Consider the following 18923-nt stretch of genomic DNA (forward strand, 5'->3'; position numbering starts at 1 on the left):
GAAATTTAGGGTTTAAGGTTTAGATTTAGGGTTTAGATTTAGGATTTAGATTGAGTTTTTAACACGAACAGTTTAGAGTTTAGAGTTTAAGGTTTGGGGTTTTCGGTTTAACATGAAAAAAAACGCTAACATTCTTCACGATCAATATTATCTTGAATGTTGTTTTTGTCGATCGTTTTTCCTCCTAAATAATAACATTCATCACGAATTGTCTTTTTTAAATGTTCATTTTTTCGTGTGATCTTGATGTCTGAAAAAACAATTTCCAAAAAAAATGAAAAAAATAAAAATTTTGTTTCCCATACTTCCTCATGATTGGTTACTTCCCCATTGATCATATATATATATATATATATATATATATATATATATATACATTATTATAAAGCACGTGCCATTATGCTTACGTGTCATCTCCTCAATTAATCAAACTTAAATTGTCCTAGGTGTCACTTTATTATTAAACCAAATTAAATATTAAATTAATAATTAATAAAATATGACAATGATCTTAAATTAATAGATACTCCGTCATTGTTACCTTAAATAAAAGATAAAGATAAATATGTAATCATCTTAATTATTAATTAAAAAAATACTCCGTGATTTGTTAAGATAAAAGATAGATATATAAGCAACTTACCTATTAATTAAAAAAACATAAATACTCCGTGATTTGTTAGGATAATAAAGATACATATATTAGCAACTTAGCTATTAATTATAAAAAAATACTCCGTACAAAAACACAATCGGAGGATTTCTTCCCAGTTAGTATTTTTTATATACAATTAGAGATGTACATAAAATATTTTTTTAACAATCAATTTTAAAACAAATTTTTAGGGGCTCATGTTTGGTATTTTATCGATTATTTGTCAATTGAAGTTACAATGATTTCAACAGGCAGACTCATAATCTATGCGTTAGTATCCAATACTAATGTTTTCGATACAAATGTTATCATTAATAAAAGATTTTTTTTATTGTAATTCTATTATACATTTAATAAGTATCAATATTAACGTTATCGACTACTAATTTATACAAATATCGTGCAACACACGGGCTTATAATCTATGCATTAGTATTGAATACTAATGTTCTCGATACAAATGTTATTAGTAATAAAAGATTTTTTATTATAATTGTATTATACATTTGATAAGTAATAAGTATCAATATTAACGTTATCGACTCCTAATTTATACAAATTTCGTGCAACGCACGGGCTCATAAAACTAGTATATATATATTATATATATTATGTATAATAAACATATTAATGGTGATAAATAAAAAATTATAGACGTTAAATTACTAACACTACTCAAAACTATTACGGAGTATTAAAATTTTCAATATCACAAATTCTTAAACTTAAAAGAACATTTAAAATATATCAACACCACGAACTCTTAAACTCAAAAGAATAATTGTTTAAATAAAACAATTAACTTTGAACAATTATTTTACCTATCGTGAAACATACGGCTCTCAAGGTAGAATATTAATATTAATAATTAATATTATACACAAATACCAATACTCGTACGAAAATAAGGTTGTGGAGAGATTGGTAATATCGTAAAATTATGGAAACACATAGGCATATTCTTATCGGTCACGATATCTCTATTTTCATTGAGAACGATATATCTATTTTTTCTAGAAAACCAACAAACACACCAACTACAAATCACAACCGTAGATATCTTCCACGTCACCCATCCGTGCCTTATACATCTAACGTTCAGGATTTCATCCTAATCCAGAACCAGACAAAATGTCTTAACTCTAGGGTTAGGTTTGTTTAACCCAAGCAATACCATTCTGTGATACACCCGGGGCTCCATTATCATATCATCACAAAAAATAAACCACCTTCAAAAAAATTTAGGGCATAAAAACACCTTTAATCTTAGGGTTTAAGCGGTTTATCATCAAAATTTTTCAGAATTTAGGTTAATACTTATCCTCTATTAGTTATTAGGTTAAAAATTATCTGATATCAATTCTGCTAGGGTTTCGATATTATTTAAGTGTGAAACCTAATTTTTTAATCCACAAATGGACGAGATCTGGGAGAGAGCAGTGGAAACGGCGTTAGACGGCCAAACGGACGTGACGTCAGTCCGGACGTTAACGCTAGACGGCGCCGTTAAGTGCGTTCCCGGCCGTTTACCACATCCGTCTTTATTTCAGAAGTTTACGCACTTACAACACCTATCAATTGCAAACATCGGTGTATCATCGCTTGAACAGTTTCCGCGGTTACAAAATCTACAGAAATTGATTTTATCTGATAATCGGATCGCTGGTGGATTGGAATATTTGGTTGAGGCTGGTTTGGAATCGTTGAGAGATTTAGATTTATCGAATAATAGGATCCAGGAGATTGATGATTTAAGACCGTTGGCTGAGTTAAGGCTTGTTTCGCTTGATTTGTATGAGTGTCCTGTTACTAGGGTTAAGGATTATAGGTCTAGAGTGTTTGGATTGATCAAATCGCTGAAGTATTTAGATAAAATGGATGTTGATGAGAACGAACGGCCTGAATCGGAGGATGAAGATGATGAAAACGATGATAATGATGAGGAGGAGGATGATGATGAAGGGGAGGAAGAGGATGATCCTGGTAGTGGAGAGATTGATGGTGAGGAAAACGGGCCGAATCGGTTAACGAATGGACATGCTGTTGAGCAGGATGGTGTGGTTGATGTAGATGAAGACGACGAGAGCGATGCGGATGAGGAGGAATCGGAGATTGTGAGAGGATCGAGTGGGAACGGGAATAGGAATGGATCAACTGTTGAGGCGAATGGTTTTCATGGAGAGGATGATGATGAGGAGGATGGTGATGGTGATGATGATTCGGAGGAGATTGATGAAGATGAAGGTGGAGAGGATGAGGAGGAGGATGTGATTGAAGTTCATGAGATTGAAGATAGTGATGATGAAGAAGATGGGGTTGAGGATGAAGATGAAGATGATGAAGAGGATAAGGAAGTTGATAATGATGATGGTGATTTAGGTGAGCCAGGGAGTAGTGGTTGGGTGACTAGTACAGAAGGTGAAATTGATGGACATGAGCAGGGAGAGGATGATGATGTTGACGAGGATGATGATGGAGAGACTGGTGAGGAGGAAATTGGTGTTGATGATGAAGGTGATTTTGAAGATGATGAAGAGGCTGAGGATGAGGTAGTATCTCTTTTCTTAAATTTTAGTTATTGTTTTATTTAACCAGGTCTAGTTTATTAGCTATTTGATCTTATAGGTTTGTGCTGCAAATCTGATATGGAATTGCTATTAATATTCAGTTATCTTTTGTTATATTTTGCATAGGAACATCATTTTGCTTGCATGATTGTTTTTCCATATGCTATGTGATTTGTTTATTTGTGTGCCAAGCTATGCTTTGTGCTATTGTGTGTTTTCATTCCATTTTTGATACTGTAAATAGTTTGGTGTCAAATTGAGTGAATTTGTAAGTGAATTTTTAAATGGTGGTAGTTGGCTTCTAATATATCTTTTCGTCTTGATTATCATATTTTCAGTAGTAGATTTTGTGGTAGTTTTGATTTTGGAGCATTTGCTGTAGTTTTTTTTGGGTCAAAGGTATAGCTGTTCCTTCAAAAGAAAAATATAAAAAATACGTCAACTTTCTGAATTTTTGTTGTTTTGGTTATTGTCCTACTAAAGTGATACTAGCCGATTACAACACATTTATGTACTTATGATATAGAGAGTATGTAAAGAACATTTATACTAGTATTATTGTATTTGACCAATTATTGAACCATATAATAATATCATATTTCTCTTTGTTTTTGGGTTATTGCTTAAAAAGGACTCTTAACTGAATGATCTGTTACACAGAATGTCATGGTTCATTTGATTGATGTAAATATGCTCTTGGTTTGTTACTAATTGAAATTGAAATTTGATCTTGACGTATTTTTATTTGATTACTGTATTATGAATTGATATGACTGGTTGAATTCAATATTCATGTATAGTTTACATTTTTGGAATAATTTTTATGCATTTTTAATCTTAAGAGACTTTCTTATACTTCCTTTGAAACCTGAATTGATGAATGCATGTTCTTTGTAACTGATATTGTTGGAAAATAAAGGCTTTTTTGTTTTTAGATAATGTATGTTCATGGTCTTAGGTTTGAATCATGGTAATGAACTCTGCATGATGCATGTAAGTGCCTGTTAAAATGTGTTTTTTCCCCGCAAGATTCAGTCTTTAGTGTTTGAATCCACTGTGAAATTGTTAGATTTACTCTCCATTATTGTTGGTTCATAGGAATTTTTTTCGATTTTTTTTGTACATCTATATAATTTTAGCAATTTCTGCTGTTGGGCTTCAATAATGGGATTTCAATGGTCTGCTGATTCTGCAAATCAGAGTGTTCATGAAATTGAAGTGTTTTGTGTTCAGTTGATGTGATTTAGTGTTTAATCATTGTGTTTTAATGGTGGCAGGATGAAGAGGATGCTGGTACAGGGTACCTGGTACAACCAGTTGCACAGGTTGCAGAAGCTGGTATAGTACTTGGGGATGAAGAGGATGATCCTGAAGTGGAAGAGGATGAGGAAGAAGAAGAAGAAGATGAATACAATGAAGATGGTGATGAGGATGAAGAGAATGATGATGAAGTGCACCTTCCATCTTCTTCAAATAAAAGAAAACGTGATGATGATGATGATGATGATGACGATGATGATGATGGAGATGATGATGATGATGGTGGAGAAGATGATGGTCTTGTTCATCATCATCCCAAATCATCAAAGCACAACTAATTATGTGGAAAAAGTTGGAATGTGTGTATGGTGTTTGATGTTGTTCTGCTTCTACTGCTGGCTGCTGGTGATGGTGTTTCATGCTTATGAATTTGGAATTTGTGTTTTCCAGAGAGAAGCGGTAATGGGGGGGTTTATCTTGATAAAACTGTAAACTTATTTTTGAGTTTTACTATCCTTTTGTGTTTTTAATGAGAAGATGTTGATAATTTGGAGGGAAAAGAAAAGGATGTAAGCTGGTTTGGATGATGAGAAGCATTTGAAAAGTTGTTAAAATCGTTGGTTAAGTTTAATACTAGTATACAAGTACCAAGTGGGATGAACGATGATGAATGGCTTGCTAGTATCCGTTAAACATTTTAAGATTTAAATGGCAGTTGATGTTTAAAGAGGGAAAAACAAGTTTTTTAAATTACGGTTGAACCTCAACAACATGAGAGAAAACGGAGGGAAAGATGAAAAGCTCAAAATTTATATATTTATATGAATATGAATGTGAATCGTATAAAGATGTTGGAGTGAATAATAATAATAAAATAATTAATTAATCGAAAATAAGATGCAAAAGAGAAGGGAAGCTCCACGGTGGGTGTACTTGAATTGAAACATGAAAACCCAATTCGGACAAAATGGGGCGGGTGTAAATCTGATTCGACGTCGTATCGAAGTGGATAACTAGTCAAGTTGCAGCAATTGTAAAGGAACAAAGGAACGATCGAGTAGTTGTCGGTGTAAGATTGGCAAGTGAGGTTGGACAGATGTTGGGTATGTATGTGGCAATTGGGCTCGATTCACGTGAAAATCAGTTAAGAAGCCCAATAAGGATGCTAGCCAAACTTTTGGCCTGGCTTTGCTTGGCTTGGCATTTGCTCGGCTTTTGAATTTTTATTGAAAATCATTTATGTGGCCATGTGAAGGTGGACTGGAGGTGCTGGTGCACACATGATATTTAAGGATTTATTTTATTCCCCGTGTAAAGAAAAATAATTGTTCAGTACCTTTTGTAACTGGAATTAATTAATTTCATGCCCTGATTTTCCTTATTTTTTTAATTCTTAAATAATCATAATTTTTTTTTATTACTTAATTATTATTATACAACTGATTAGATAACCTTGCAAATATTTTATATATATCTTTTAAATTCCTTATTTGAGGAAATTAATATATTATAAGCTATACGTTGAAAATGAACTAGCTAAATCTGATAGCAATAACAAGTTAACGACGTTAATATGCATAAAAAGTCAATGATACTTATTTTGTGCTATCCATTTATGCGCGTTAAAGACACCATCTAATGGTGCTATTAGAAGAATTAATTAATCAACCTAGAGAAAATCAAACCGGATTTAAAAAACGGTTTTTAGATCGACGCTGAGATGCCCCGTACAAAACCATCGTGTACGAATCATCAACAACAGGATCATTACAAGGTTAAGTACTACATGCTGTAATAAAAGAAGTTGCATTCACGATAAAAAGATGACGTCATAACCGACGTCAATTGTTTTACACCAATAGTATGGTTCTATGAATAGCAAGCATGAATAAATGTATATGACCCTTAGGTCGTTACAAAACATAGTTTCAAATGTATTAAAGTTTGAATGCAAGATAAACAGTTCATGCGGTGATAACACTAGAGCAGAGGGTGTCTACGGCAAGACTAGTACACAGCGAAAGCAACCTTAAGCACCTGAGAAAAACATGCTTAAAAACGTCAACACAAAGGTTGATGAGCTATAGTTTAAGTATAACAGTATGTAAGGTAGGCCACGAGATTTCAGTGCTACAAAGAGCGTTTCAAAACAGTATGATAAAGTATATGTTAACCGTGGGCACTTGTTAACTAACTTAACGTTTATACCCCCTGAAAGTACACTTGGCAAGTGCGTATGTATTACGAAGTATTAAACACTCGTTAAATGCTAGCGCTACTAGCCCGAGTGGGGATGTCAAACCCTATGGATCCATATCTAAGATTCGCGTTCACCGATTCAAAAACCAATGACTAAACGTTACCGAGCTAAAGGGAATGTTTCTGCCGTTATATAACCCACACATATATAAAGTTTAAGTACTCGTGCCTAGTATGTAAAACATAAAATCCGCATGTATTCTCAGTTCCCAAAATAAGTTAAAGTAAAAAGGGAATGCTATAACTCACAATGATCAAGTAGCGGTAAAGTATGACTCGGGAAATAAGCAAGTGTGTAGGTCCGGGAAGTCCTCAACCTAAGTCAAATAGTACTAAGTCAGTAAATCGTCCCAAAAGGTTTAAAAGTATGTAAATTAGGTCTTAAAGGTCATCATCATTCATCATCAAACGAAAGGTGTAAAGTAAGTTTCGTTCATGAAAAGAGTTTAAAACAAAAGCTGACTTCGGTCAGTCACCACGGCCTCTATACCTACTGAAATAAGGTGAGGCCAGTGGCCATGACTCCTTATATGAGTCCTTTAGTTGTGGTAAAAATCCCAGAAGCAAACTCGTCTTCGTTTGACCGTGGCGACGGTCTAAGTGCGAGTAGGTCAGAATTTTCAGCACAACGTTAAAAGGACATAGTGACGATCGGAGGGCCATAAATCCTAAACCGTAACTCGGATTAAGACGAGTCCTATATGAAAAGTTATCTACTCGAACAGAGCTATCTGAAAATCATAATTACAGTAGACCAGGTCGTACTGATCAGATCCATAAACAGTAAAACAGTAGGTTCCGGGGTTTCTTGGTACTCGATGCTTATCACGGTTCTCATCCTTGATGCATATAGCTTCAAGTGTACAACTCGTTGATGTGTTTACATCATCTTTACCAAGTTTTGACCATCATAACCCAAGTGTAAGTCTAAGATAAGTAGCACAACTCAATTAAGTGTTGCAAGTGTTTTGATGAACCAAAGTTACATCAAAGTCTTAGATTTAACACATACATGAAATATAAAAGTAATATTAACCAAGTTTTGACTATTATGACACAAGTGTAGGTCTAAGACATGTAGCACAACTCACTTAAGAGTTGTATGAAGTTTGATGAACCAAAGTTACATCAAAGTCTTAGATCCAACACATACATGAACTTTAAAACTAATATTAAGTTACAACTTGAAAATAAACTTATAAAATCAAGATCTTAAGTTGTAGAACATAGTTCCTAGTTAGATCTTGAAGATCCTAGACCCAAAAGTCTAGATCTAACATAAGTGTACCAAGTTATAATTAAAGAAAGCTTACTTACATGTTCTTGAACTTTTAAAGTTAACTTTTGTTCAAGATAAATGAGATCAAGGTTAATTAGTAACACTTGACCAATAACAACCAACAAACATGAAATTAAAGTGCATAATATGAAGAAATAAACTAAGTAAACAAGTAAATTAGTTCATGGGTTGCATACTTTAAAGATTCAAGCCTAAGTCTTGATCTTTAGAAAGTAAACTTTAAAGTTTACTTCATGAACTTCAAGTATGATTTACAACCATGAACTTACAATCTTTTGAAACAACATATGTAGAACATAAACTAGTAAGTTTAGTTCTTGTGTGTTCTTGAAATTACAAGATAAAATGAAGAATCAAACTAAAGAGTTTGATTCTTGTAACTAGTAAAGAATAACAACAACTAGTAAGTAATTAACAAAGACAAGTATCAAAACAATAAACAAATGATGATGATGATGATGATTAAGGGGTTCATGGCTACGGTTTTAAGAGAGAAGAAAAGGAAGAACTCAAGCTTTGTTACTTACAAAATGTAGAGAAAGATGAGAGAAAAATGGAAATAACAAGTAAGTGTGTGTTTGGAATGAGTGAAATGTGAGAGTAAGTACTGAAAATTTGAAAGCAAAACCTCCCTTGTATACCTCAAAACCTACGGCCAACATGAGGGGAGGGAGGAGAGAAATATCCACAAGTCTTATGCATGTATGTGTCATAAAAGATGGATAATAAGGGTGCATGCATGGGGATTATGTGCAAGTATTATGTAACTATATTCCTTATGTACATAATCAATCTAGTTAAGATTAAATGTAATACTTACATGTTAAATGGGCTAATAAGTCCACTAAAGAAGTAGGGTGGGCTCTTTAAGTCCACTAACATTAATTAAAGCCCAAGTTTCATGTAAATAACAATTTAATCCAATAAGAGCCCAAGTAAGTAACTAATAACCATAGTTAATTAAAATGATTAATAAAACTTAATCATGAATGTAAATAATATCTGAAAATATTATTCGTGTAATGTACGCGTGTCACAAAGACGTTTCGGGCAATTAAAGTCAAGTACGGTTAATCATGGCAACAAGTAAATGTAATAACATACATTCGTTTAATCACAAGTATTAATAATAATAATTATTAATAAATAAACGTTGGAAAATCCAGGGTCGTTACAGACGCAAACTGAATTCTTAATTCTTAATTCGGTTTTGAAAATTTTGAATTCAGATAAATCGAATTCAAAATTTTCTATGATTATTTTTTACATTTATATGTTAACTAGTTTATAACTCGCGAATTCGCGGGACTATAAAAATAAAATTTATGTTATACATGATAGTTGCAAAATGTTTTTATTATGAATATGAATTACATTCAATTAACAACTTTTGCGAGAAAATTTTAATTGAATATGTTGTAGGACGAGCTTTCCAAATATGTGTAAATGCTACAAGTCTATTAAAATATTTGTTGATTGAAACCAATGTTTGCGCTAATAATCTTGTTAGCTAATTCTCATGTTATTAGTAGTATATCATTAAACTTGTCAAGTGATGTAAGACCCACGTATTTTCCTTGTTGAAATATAAGATTGTTAAAAATAGTATAGCTATATTAATACAGTTATAATATTTTCGTGTAAAGCTATATAATCCCATGCGTTGACCCACCCTTATTGATTTAGCACCCACTAATTTTGAAACAGCTAAATGCACTCCATGTAGAGCAAAATGTCTGAGAGGATCGTCCTTTATTTAAATTATCAATTGGTCATGAACGTTGTTGGAGAACCAATGCACACTTCAAATCAGAGGATGTGGATAGACAATATCTAATCTTCAAAGGGCCTAAATTGATAGCGATTGTATTGAAACTATCTGTTTAGTGGTGTTGTTTATAGCCTTCATTGATGTACATCTTAAAATTTTAGTTTGATAATAAGATACAACAATATACATAACTGTATCTCAAATATGACGATGACAAAATGTCAACAAGAATTAGTAATAGTAATCTTACAAACATAAAACTCTAAGTTCCACTAATCAATTCTACTTCAAATCCTTGTTGAAGAGATGAGGCTGTTTACGTGACTTTTTATCTTTGCACACCTATGCTTCATATCAGGCCCAATTCTACCTCTCAAAATACTTAAAGTACAACAACACTATTTAAAACTCAATAATAATCCCATCCATATTGTCACTATTATATTATATTTATATTTATATTTATATATTTATATAAGACATTAAACAAAGGAAGGTCTGTAGCAAAATGCTTTCCTCACTTTAATTAGCATTTTTAACATCAATGACTTTTGGTCTAGCAAAATGCTTTTGCTTTGGTTGGTGGTAACCTTTATATTCGTATCTACTGCGTTTGGTAAATTCAAGATAAAAGTAATCCCCTAACAAAACTGGACAGCAAAAATGACTATCGTTTCCTTCACTTTCATATTTATTACACCTGCAGCTGTTCTCAATTTCTCAACCAAGACAAGACAACAACAGTGACATAATGAAGCTGCAATAAGCAAGAGCAGCAACAAGATTAAGAAAGTAGGAAGCACATGAGATCATATGTTAACAACTAATTTGTAAATTTGTTTCAACATTAAGGAAGTTGCAACATAATGACCATTTTAATGTAACATTCAATTTTATAAATTATATAAACATACAATGAAAAAATAGACAAAATTTCATTCATCGTCCCTGATGTTTACATCAACTTTGACTCCTCGTCCTTTTTCCTTTTTTTGTGCATCCCTTGTCCTTGATGTATCACAATTATACATCCCTCGTCCTTCCGTCGACTTCCTATCAATTTCAGCCGTTAAGTCAAGCATGTGCAAAACATATGAGGGTATTTTAGTCTTTCTTCCTCTTTATTCCCTTTACCCCTTCCTTATCTACTTGACTTCTCCAAATTCATTCCTAACAAAATATAAACCCTAATTTCTAATCAAGAAACCAAATCAATTAACCAACCCCCTTTATTAAATCACTAACACACACAATCTCATTTTTTCTCTCTAATTTTTCCCTTCACGTTCGTTCAATCTCTAAAAGGTGAGAAATTATTTCATTTTATTTCAATTTCCATCAATTTATATTTTTCTGCGCTGTCTTCAGCTTAATTCGTCCTCTAATCATCTTAATCTACCAAAAATTTACACAATCTAGGCTTTTATCATGTACAGCACTAGTAATTTTCCAGTAAAAATACAATTTTAATTCCAAACGAAAGGTGATTTTTCTACGATCTAATCGATTACTACAACGGATCTAATCTATAATTTGTGTAAAACAAATTAATTTAACGATTATTACAACGGATCTGCGTCGTATTTAATTACCTAACTGTAATAAAAAATCAAAACCAAACCTTGAACACCTAATCGATTTTGTAAGTCACCTTCATCATCATCAACTCGTCGATTTTGTAAGTCACCTTCATCATCATCAACTCGTCATCATAATCGATTTTGTAAGCCCTTGATGGTTGGAAAGAAAGAGCAAAAGTGTGTAGATTTGGAAGAGAATAAGGATGAGAATAAGAAAGAGCAAAAGTGTGTGTAGAGCAAAAGTGTCTGTAGATTTTTTCATTATTATTTATAATTTTGATTTCTTGATTTTATAGGAGTATAAAACTAGGGTTTTTAATTTGGGGATGATTTACGAGGATGTGGTAAAAAGATAAGTTTAATAATAAATAAAATAAAAAGACTAAAGTACCCTCACATGCTTTGCATATGACTGAACAAACGGCTGAAATTGACAGAAACTAGACGGGAGGACGAGAGATGTATAATTGTGATACATTAGGGACGAGGGATGCACACAAAAAAAAAGGACGAGGAGTCAAAGTTGATGTAAACTTCAGGGACGAGGAATGAAATTTTGTCGAAAAAATACCCCCTTTTAAAAAGACTAACATATACAAAAGGAGGGATTGACCTCACTGCCACTCTGAGGTTCTTCCTCGATATTACCATACCACACAACTATAATCTCTTAACATATAAATCTCATTATATCCACACGATGAATACATAAAATAAAGGCAATCTATTGAATCATTTCGAAAGATGACTAACAATGTTTCTGTTAGAAGAACCACATCGCATTCCAAAAAGTCCACCCAAACCATGTATAATATTTTGTATTGGCCAAACTAATAGGACTCTCTATTTATCAAATTCAAACATGATGTTAGCGATTTTTATGATCGAATGTGTTTTACCGTATGGCATACCGCATACATAAACGATTTGCAAAAATATCTGATCCATATAGACATAAAACACAAAACAAAAAAGATAATTAAACATACCTATTACCTGAACTTGGATATCTTATCATTCAAACTGCTCCCGATTTTCTTCTCATTTAGATGTACAGTTCTTAGTGGCCCTTAGTTATGGTTATGTATATACACCAACCCTCACGAGACCTTTATTATTTATGGCAACCCATAGTTTTGGTTATTTAATACCCTATTACAAACTTGTCAAGTCACTCAAGTTTCTTATTTATCTACACATAGTTAATAGATATATTGTAAGAAGTAATTAATCGAAAAACTAAAAAGATAAAATAACGGGGGGTTGTAGAATAGTTAGACAAACCTCCTCAGCTATCAATATCATCTCAATGCAGGAAACTTGGGTTGGATTATTGAAATAGTTTTGAACCCATATAACCAAGACCTTAACACAAACGTTAACATCAGGACCAACCTGATAATTCAACATGTTCAAAGCTACATAATAGACGGTAACGAACTTAAATATATCAACCTAGAAGTTTAAAAATCCAACCCAACATATACTATCTGCAAAATTACACAATGATATATTAGTTTAAAACCAAATATACTCCGAAAACTCATCTGCATCGTCGTTAAAAGGCCAAGGTTTTGCAGTCCAAAATTGTCCTTGCAGCAAACTCAACCATTTCAAAATCTGATTCCATGTAAGCATGAACAATAAATACAGAAAATGTAATTTTAGTTACAGAAAATATAAAAATCATAGTTTTACCTTTGTAATTTGAGACTTGCATTTCTTCAACAAAGAAATAAAAAATGAATCCCTGACAATATATTATAAAATAGATCATCCAATCAGTACCAACTATGTAATCCAGTACACATCCTATAACTGAATATTTTTTACGCAAAAAAATGTTACCTCAACCAGTGTCTCCTCGAAAGCAATTTGCAGAAGCTTATCCTAATAAACTACTACACTTTTATTCAATTACAAATATATTAGAGTGTATGTGCAATAACAATTAATGAAGTAAACTAAGTACTAACCAGCCGTCCAACAATCCCAGGAACTTCAGCAACATCAAGAGCATGAGTAAGGATTGATTTTATTGTCATCCGAAAGTAAGGTGGTTTGACAAAACACACCCTTAGACGCCCAAGAAACGGCCTTCTCGGGAGAAACTTAATCCCCACCAAAAGCTAAAATCAAATTCCAAAATTAAGAAACAATTTTACGTAATTAACATCTTAGCTAAAAAAACTAATAGACCTTTCATTCATCATGCATTTTGTTGTGGAGTTTAGTTTTATACAGTAGCTACAAATCCAATTATTCACCTTGATCACAAGGATTAAGGTATCTAGTTATAGAAGGCAAACAAAATAATTATTATAATCATAACGAACTACTAAAAGGAGAAAATTCTAAGAAACAAATAGCAATTCAGTAAATATTGATTCTCTTTAATCTAAACGTTATGTTTCACTTTAAGATTAATTGCAGTCATGTTTAAAGTTATGTAAGCAAAATTAGTGTAATCAAAATTTAAAAATTCACCTTTTTTCTATTACCTTGCCTTCTTTCTTCGACCTCACTTTCCTCCTGAATCTTGTTAAGAATTATCATGAACGGACCTCTAATAAAACTCTCTTATTAGCAAAATCAATTATTATAAGCCAAAAAGTATATGCAAAATTTAACCAGTATTAAGAAGAGACAATGAATGTTGCTGGATAACATGGAAGGAAGTAGGGTAGGGATGTTCTTTTACCAGCTGTTGTATATTTTAAACACATAATAATACATCGTTGTAATTATTAGTAAGATAAAACTCTTCGAACATAACAGTAACCAAACAATATCTTCATTCCAATTTCATCCAAAAAATCGAATCCAAAACAAAAAGTACCAACAGAAAGGAAAAACATTATTTAAAGATGAATGCAATTATTATAAGCAATGAATCAAACAACAGATATGAACAATAAATTCAAAAAAACCCAACAAAAACCCTAATTTATAAAAATAATTACCTTGATTTCTCTAATTAAAGGCTATGTATGCCATCTTCTGAACAATAATAGTATTATACATACAACTTTGATCGATTTGATTATCGAAATTAGAGCAAGGGTTTCAAATTAGGTTGTCAGATTTCTCTCATCCTACTCGAAATCAAATTTGTAAACCGATAACAATTGTTTCGGTATTCATGCATTCATCAAGTGATTCAAACATGTTTGATTACAATATTTGACGATTTGGTATCCGGAATGGTTTTTGAAAAAGAAAATTCATCTGGTATTGAATAATGATTACGAAGTACGGAGTATACCGTCCGGAAATTGAGTTGACAGATACAACTAGGATCATTACACAAATTTATTGATACAATTTTTTGAAGGGTATTATTGAAAAAAAACAACAAATGTGTGGATCTATCAATTTAAAGTTTGGAAATATCACTTCCCATACCATAAGGGACAGTAGGGTAATTTCCTTATTTGAGTGACGTATTCATGTATAGAGTCACGTTTGTTGTTTTTCTTTTTCTTTTTTTTTTATTTTTTATTTTATTTATCAAGGGTTGAGATTAAAGCAATTTTGTTCATCCAAGGGACGGGATTATAGAATGAGACAATCATTTAAATCAGTCATATGATAATTTGGTAGCCCACATTATAATTATTTTACTAAAAACGTTATGTTCTTCCTCCAAATAACGGAAGTCGTAAACGTCACAATTAAGCTGTTAATATTAATAAATCATCGAGAGGGAGGACTTTCTCTACTCTTGTGAGTGTTTCACTCGGGGTGGAGAAATGATTTCTCTTTATTCTAGGATAGAGGAAGGATTGTCTACGTCTCACCTGAAAGTACCCGTTCATATACATTATAAACGATTCACAATAGTTGATTACATCGCGAGGTATTTGACCTCTATATGATACATTTTACAAACATTGCATTTGTTTTTAAAAGACAAACTTTCTTTACATCGAAAATTGACAGGCATGCATACCATTTCATAATATCCACTATCCAACTATAAATTGACTTAATAATAATAATCTTTAATGAACTCAATGACTTGAATGCAACGTTCTTCGAAATATGTCATGAAAGACTCCAATTAATATCTTTAAAATGAGCAAATGCACAGCGGAAGATTTCTTTAATACCTGAGAATAAACATGCTTTAAAGTGTCAACTAAAAGGTTGGTGAGTTCATTAGTTTATCATAATCATTCATTTTCATCATTTTAATAGACCACAAGAATTTCATTTCCAGTTCTCATAAATATAAGTCCCATGCATAGAGACAAAAATCATTCATATGGATTGAACACCTGGTAACCGACATTCACAATATGCATATAAGAATATCCCCATCATTCCGGGATCCTCCTTCGGACATGATATAAATTTCGAAGTACTAAAGCATCCGGTACTTTGGATGGGGCTTGTTGGGCCCAATAGATCTATCTTTAGAGTTCGCGTCAATTAGGGTGTCTGTTCCCTAATTCTTAGATTACCAGACTTAATAAAAAGGGGCATATTCGATTTCGATAATTCAACCATATAATGTAGTTTCGATTACTTGTGTCTATTTCGTAAAACATTTATAAAAATTGGGCATGTATTCTCAGCCCAAAAATATAAAGGGTAAAAAGGCAAATGAAACTCACCATACTGTATTTCGTAGTGAAAATACATATAACATCATTGAACTAGTGCAAGGTTGGCCTCGGATTCAAGAACCTAAATTAATTATATATAATTATATGTTGGTCAATATTTGTCTAACAATTAGGTCAGGTCATAGTGTACCACAATCCTAATGCTCGAGACTAATATGCAAAAGTCAACAAAAGTCAATTTGACTCAAAATGATTTCCAAAATTTATACATGATTATAATATATTTTAAATATCGTCGTTTTATATTTTTAAAAGATTTATTAGAGTAAATAATATAATTCATTTATTAATAAATAAAATTTTATATTAAAATTTATATAATAAAATATACTTTTATATATATTAAGTAATAAAATTTATAGGGTTCATTTAATATCATAAAGATAATATGATAGGTATTATTAAAGTAATTTATTACACGTAGTAAAATATGTTTGTATTACATATTTATTTGATAAAATAATATCTATAATGTTAGTAAGTAAAAGTTGTATTATTTTGTAATAATAATTATTATTATAAAAATATCAATATTTATAATTACTAAGATGATATTATGTTAAAACGATAATTCTAATTATGATAACTTTAATATTTACGATAATTTTTAATATTATCTTTAAAATAATAATTCTATTTAAAATGATAATAAAAATGATATTTTATAGTAACAATGACATTTCTATTAAAATGATAATTTTTGTTAAAATGATAATTTTTGTTAAAATGATAGTTTTGATACTAACGATACTTTTAATAATAATAGTAATGATAAAAATAATAAGAACGATAATTTTACCTAAATCAATATCTTATAATATTTTAATTTCATCATGATACTCTTACTCATTATTTCCTAATCGTTTCGTTTAATAGCTTTTAATCGTCTTTTATATCGTGTTCATAATAATGATAATAATAGTAATCAAAATAATTAGGTGTTACTAATATTAGTTTTAATTACAATAATACTAATAATGATAATTACTATGACATTATTAACGATAATGATAATATAATAATAATAATAATAACAATAACCATTTTTAAATAATGATATATATATTAATAATGATAATAATAATAATGATAATAATAATAATAATAATACTAATTATAACTTTAATGATAATAACGATAGTAATAATAATAAAAATAACAATTTTTAATGATAAATCCTTTTATTGATAAAGATAATAATAATAATAATAATAATAATAATAATAATAATAATAATAATAATATGATAAAACTAGAACGACGATAATAACGACGATAATAATAATCATTTTTAATAATAATACAAAAATTCGATGGACTATAACTTCAAATCCGTTCATCGAAATCATTCGATATCTAAATGAAAAGTTCTTAATTTTTCGCTAGCTTTCCAACGACATGCATATCTTATACCTTATCTCAGTCACATATATAACTAATTCAGGATTCAACATAACCTAACTAAAGGCAATATCAAAAGTACAAACATGCATAATCCTATATACTCGAGCACTAGTCAGGGATACACTATTAGTATGTAAAAGTTAAATTATGAGTACTCACGTATCAATATTGAGATTCAATATTGCAGGAAAGGTACGTAGACGCAACGGAGATGATAAACACTATATTGACCTCACGAGCATACCCATGAACCATACCCAATCACCTCCATAGCTATAACCCATAATTTCCTTAATCCAATCCCACTCGAAAAACAATTTCGAAATCACTCGGACAGCACTCCGACGTAATATTTTATGTATACTAATAATATCTTGAAATAATACGGAGTAAATATATATATGTAAATCGATTGAGAGAGTTTAGAGAAAAATATTTTCAAGTTTCTATGAAATAATGAAACCTATTGAATTCTATTTATAATAGATTTTTGAATTATTAAAGTGAATTATTAAAGTATGAATTATTAAAGTGAATTATTAAAGTATGAATTATTAAAATGAATTATTAAAGTATGAATTATTAAAGTGAATTATTAAAGTATGAATTATTAAAGTGAATTATTAAAGTTAAAGTAAAGTAAATATAAAGTAAAGGTAAAGTTTAAGTATAGTAAAAGTATAAAACTATGTACGTATAATACGCGTATAAATATATATAATATTAATTTAAATCGTTATATATATTTAATAAAATAAAATATAAATATCATTATCTTTATCATACTGGTTAAGTAATGAGTTGTCAAAAGTGGTTCTAGATATTTATAAAAGTTATATACGTTTTAATAATAAAGTTCTTTTTAAACTGAAAACGTTTTTGTACGTTTGAAACTAAATCAAATAAATATAATAATTTTGTTTTCCAAAACCAAATATATTTTTAAGAATCATTTTGTTTAAAGGTTAAAATAATGGAAATCGTTATATCATAAAACGTTTTAGAAAAGTAGAATCATATATATTCATAATAGGTTTCAAGTTTTTAAATTACAGTCTGTTGGTGAAGCATGGAATAAAGTTCAAAGGTTAAATAAACGTATGAAATCATCTTAATAAAAAATGTCGAGTTACTTAACTTGTCGATATCCAACATCTAAGTTAGTTACACTTCACGTTCTTACTTATAAATCACTTTACCATTTTCCGAATGTTGTCAAAAAGAATAGATTTCTTAAATCATAGTGGACCTCATAACATAGACCCGTAATTATATCACAATGTATCTGATAAATCAATCATTTGATATTATCTTCTAATTCCATCGATAAACATATTGAAACAAATACGTTCATGTAAAGTATTATACGTTTAATACTTTATTAATATTCTCAAGTTATAATATATATACCTATATATACATATTTATTTATATATAACGGTTCGTAAATCGTCAGAATTTGGTCGAGGTTATAATGAATGTATGAACACAATTTA

At 30.6% G+C, this 18923-nt stretch overlaps 1 protein-coding gene and 1 long non-coding RNA gene across 2 annotated transcripts; one reads left to right on the forward strand and one right to left on the reverse strand.

Moving 5' to 3' along the window:
* Positions 1-1870: 1870 nt before the first annotated feature.
* LOC139847157 (uncharacterized) lies at positions 1871-5863 on the forward strand. Its single transcript, XM_071836776.1, has 2 exons — positions 1871-3204; positions 4500-5863. Exons 1-2 carry the CDS (start codon positions 2071-2073, stop codon positions 4818-4820), a joined length of 1455 nt encoding a protein of 484 aa, XP_071692877.1. The 5' UTR covers positions 1871-2070; the 3' UTR covers positions 4821-5863.
* A 6856-nt stretch (positions 5864-12719) lies between these two features.
* LOC139847611 (uncharacterized) lies at positions 12720-14177 on the reverse strand. The gene is made up of 3 exons (XR_011759590.1): positions 13241-14177; positions 13091-13142; positions 12720-13012 (listed from the first exon to the last, which is right to left on the reverse strand). It is a non-coding gene; the product is annotated as an uncharacterized lncRNA (long non-coding RNA).
* Between the last annotated feature and the right edge of the window lie 4746 nt (positions 14178-18923).

Source organism: Rutidosis leptorrhynchoides, chromosome 5 (assembly GCF_046630445.1).
Source record: "Rutidosis leptorrhynchoides isolate AG116_Rl617_1_P2 chromosome 5, CSIRO_AGI_Rlap_v1, whole genome shotgun sequence".
NCBI lineage: Eukaryota > Viridiplantae > Streptophyta > Magnoliopsida > Asterales > Asteraceae > Rutidosis > Rutidosis leptorrhynchoides.

Bases quoted from the DNA above. Each gene is read 5' to 3' on its own strand.
- LOC139847157 (XM_071836776.1), top strand. From the start codon at position 2,071: ATGGACGAGATCTGGGAGAGAGCAGTGGAAACGGCGTTAGACGGCCAA. The intron at 3,205-4,499 runs GTAGTATCTCTT...TAATGGTGGCAG, and splicing joins ATGAAGAGGCTGAGGATGAG to GATGAAGAGGATGCTGGTAC.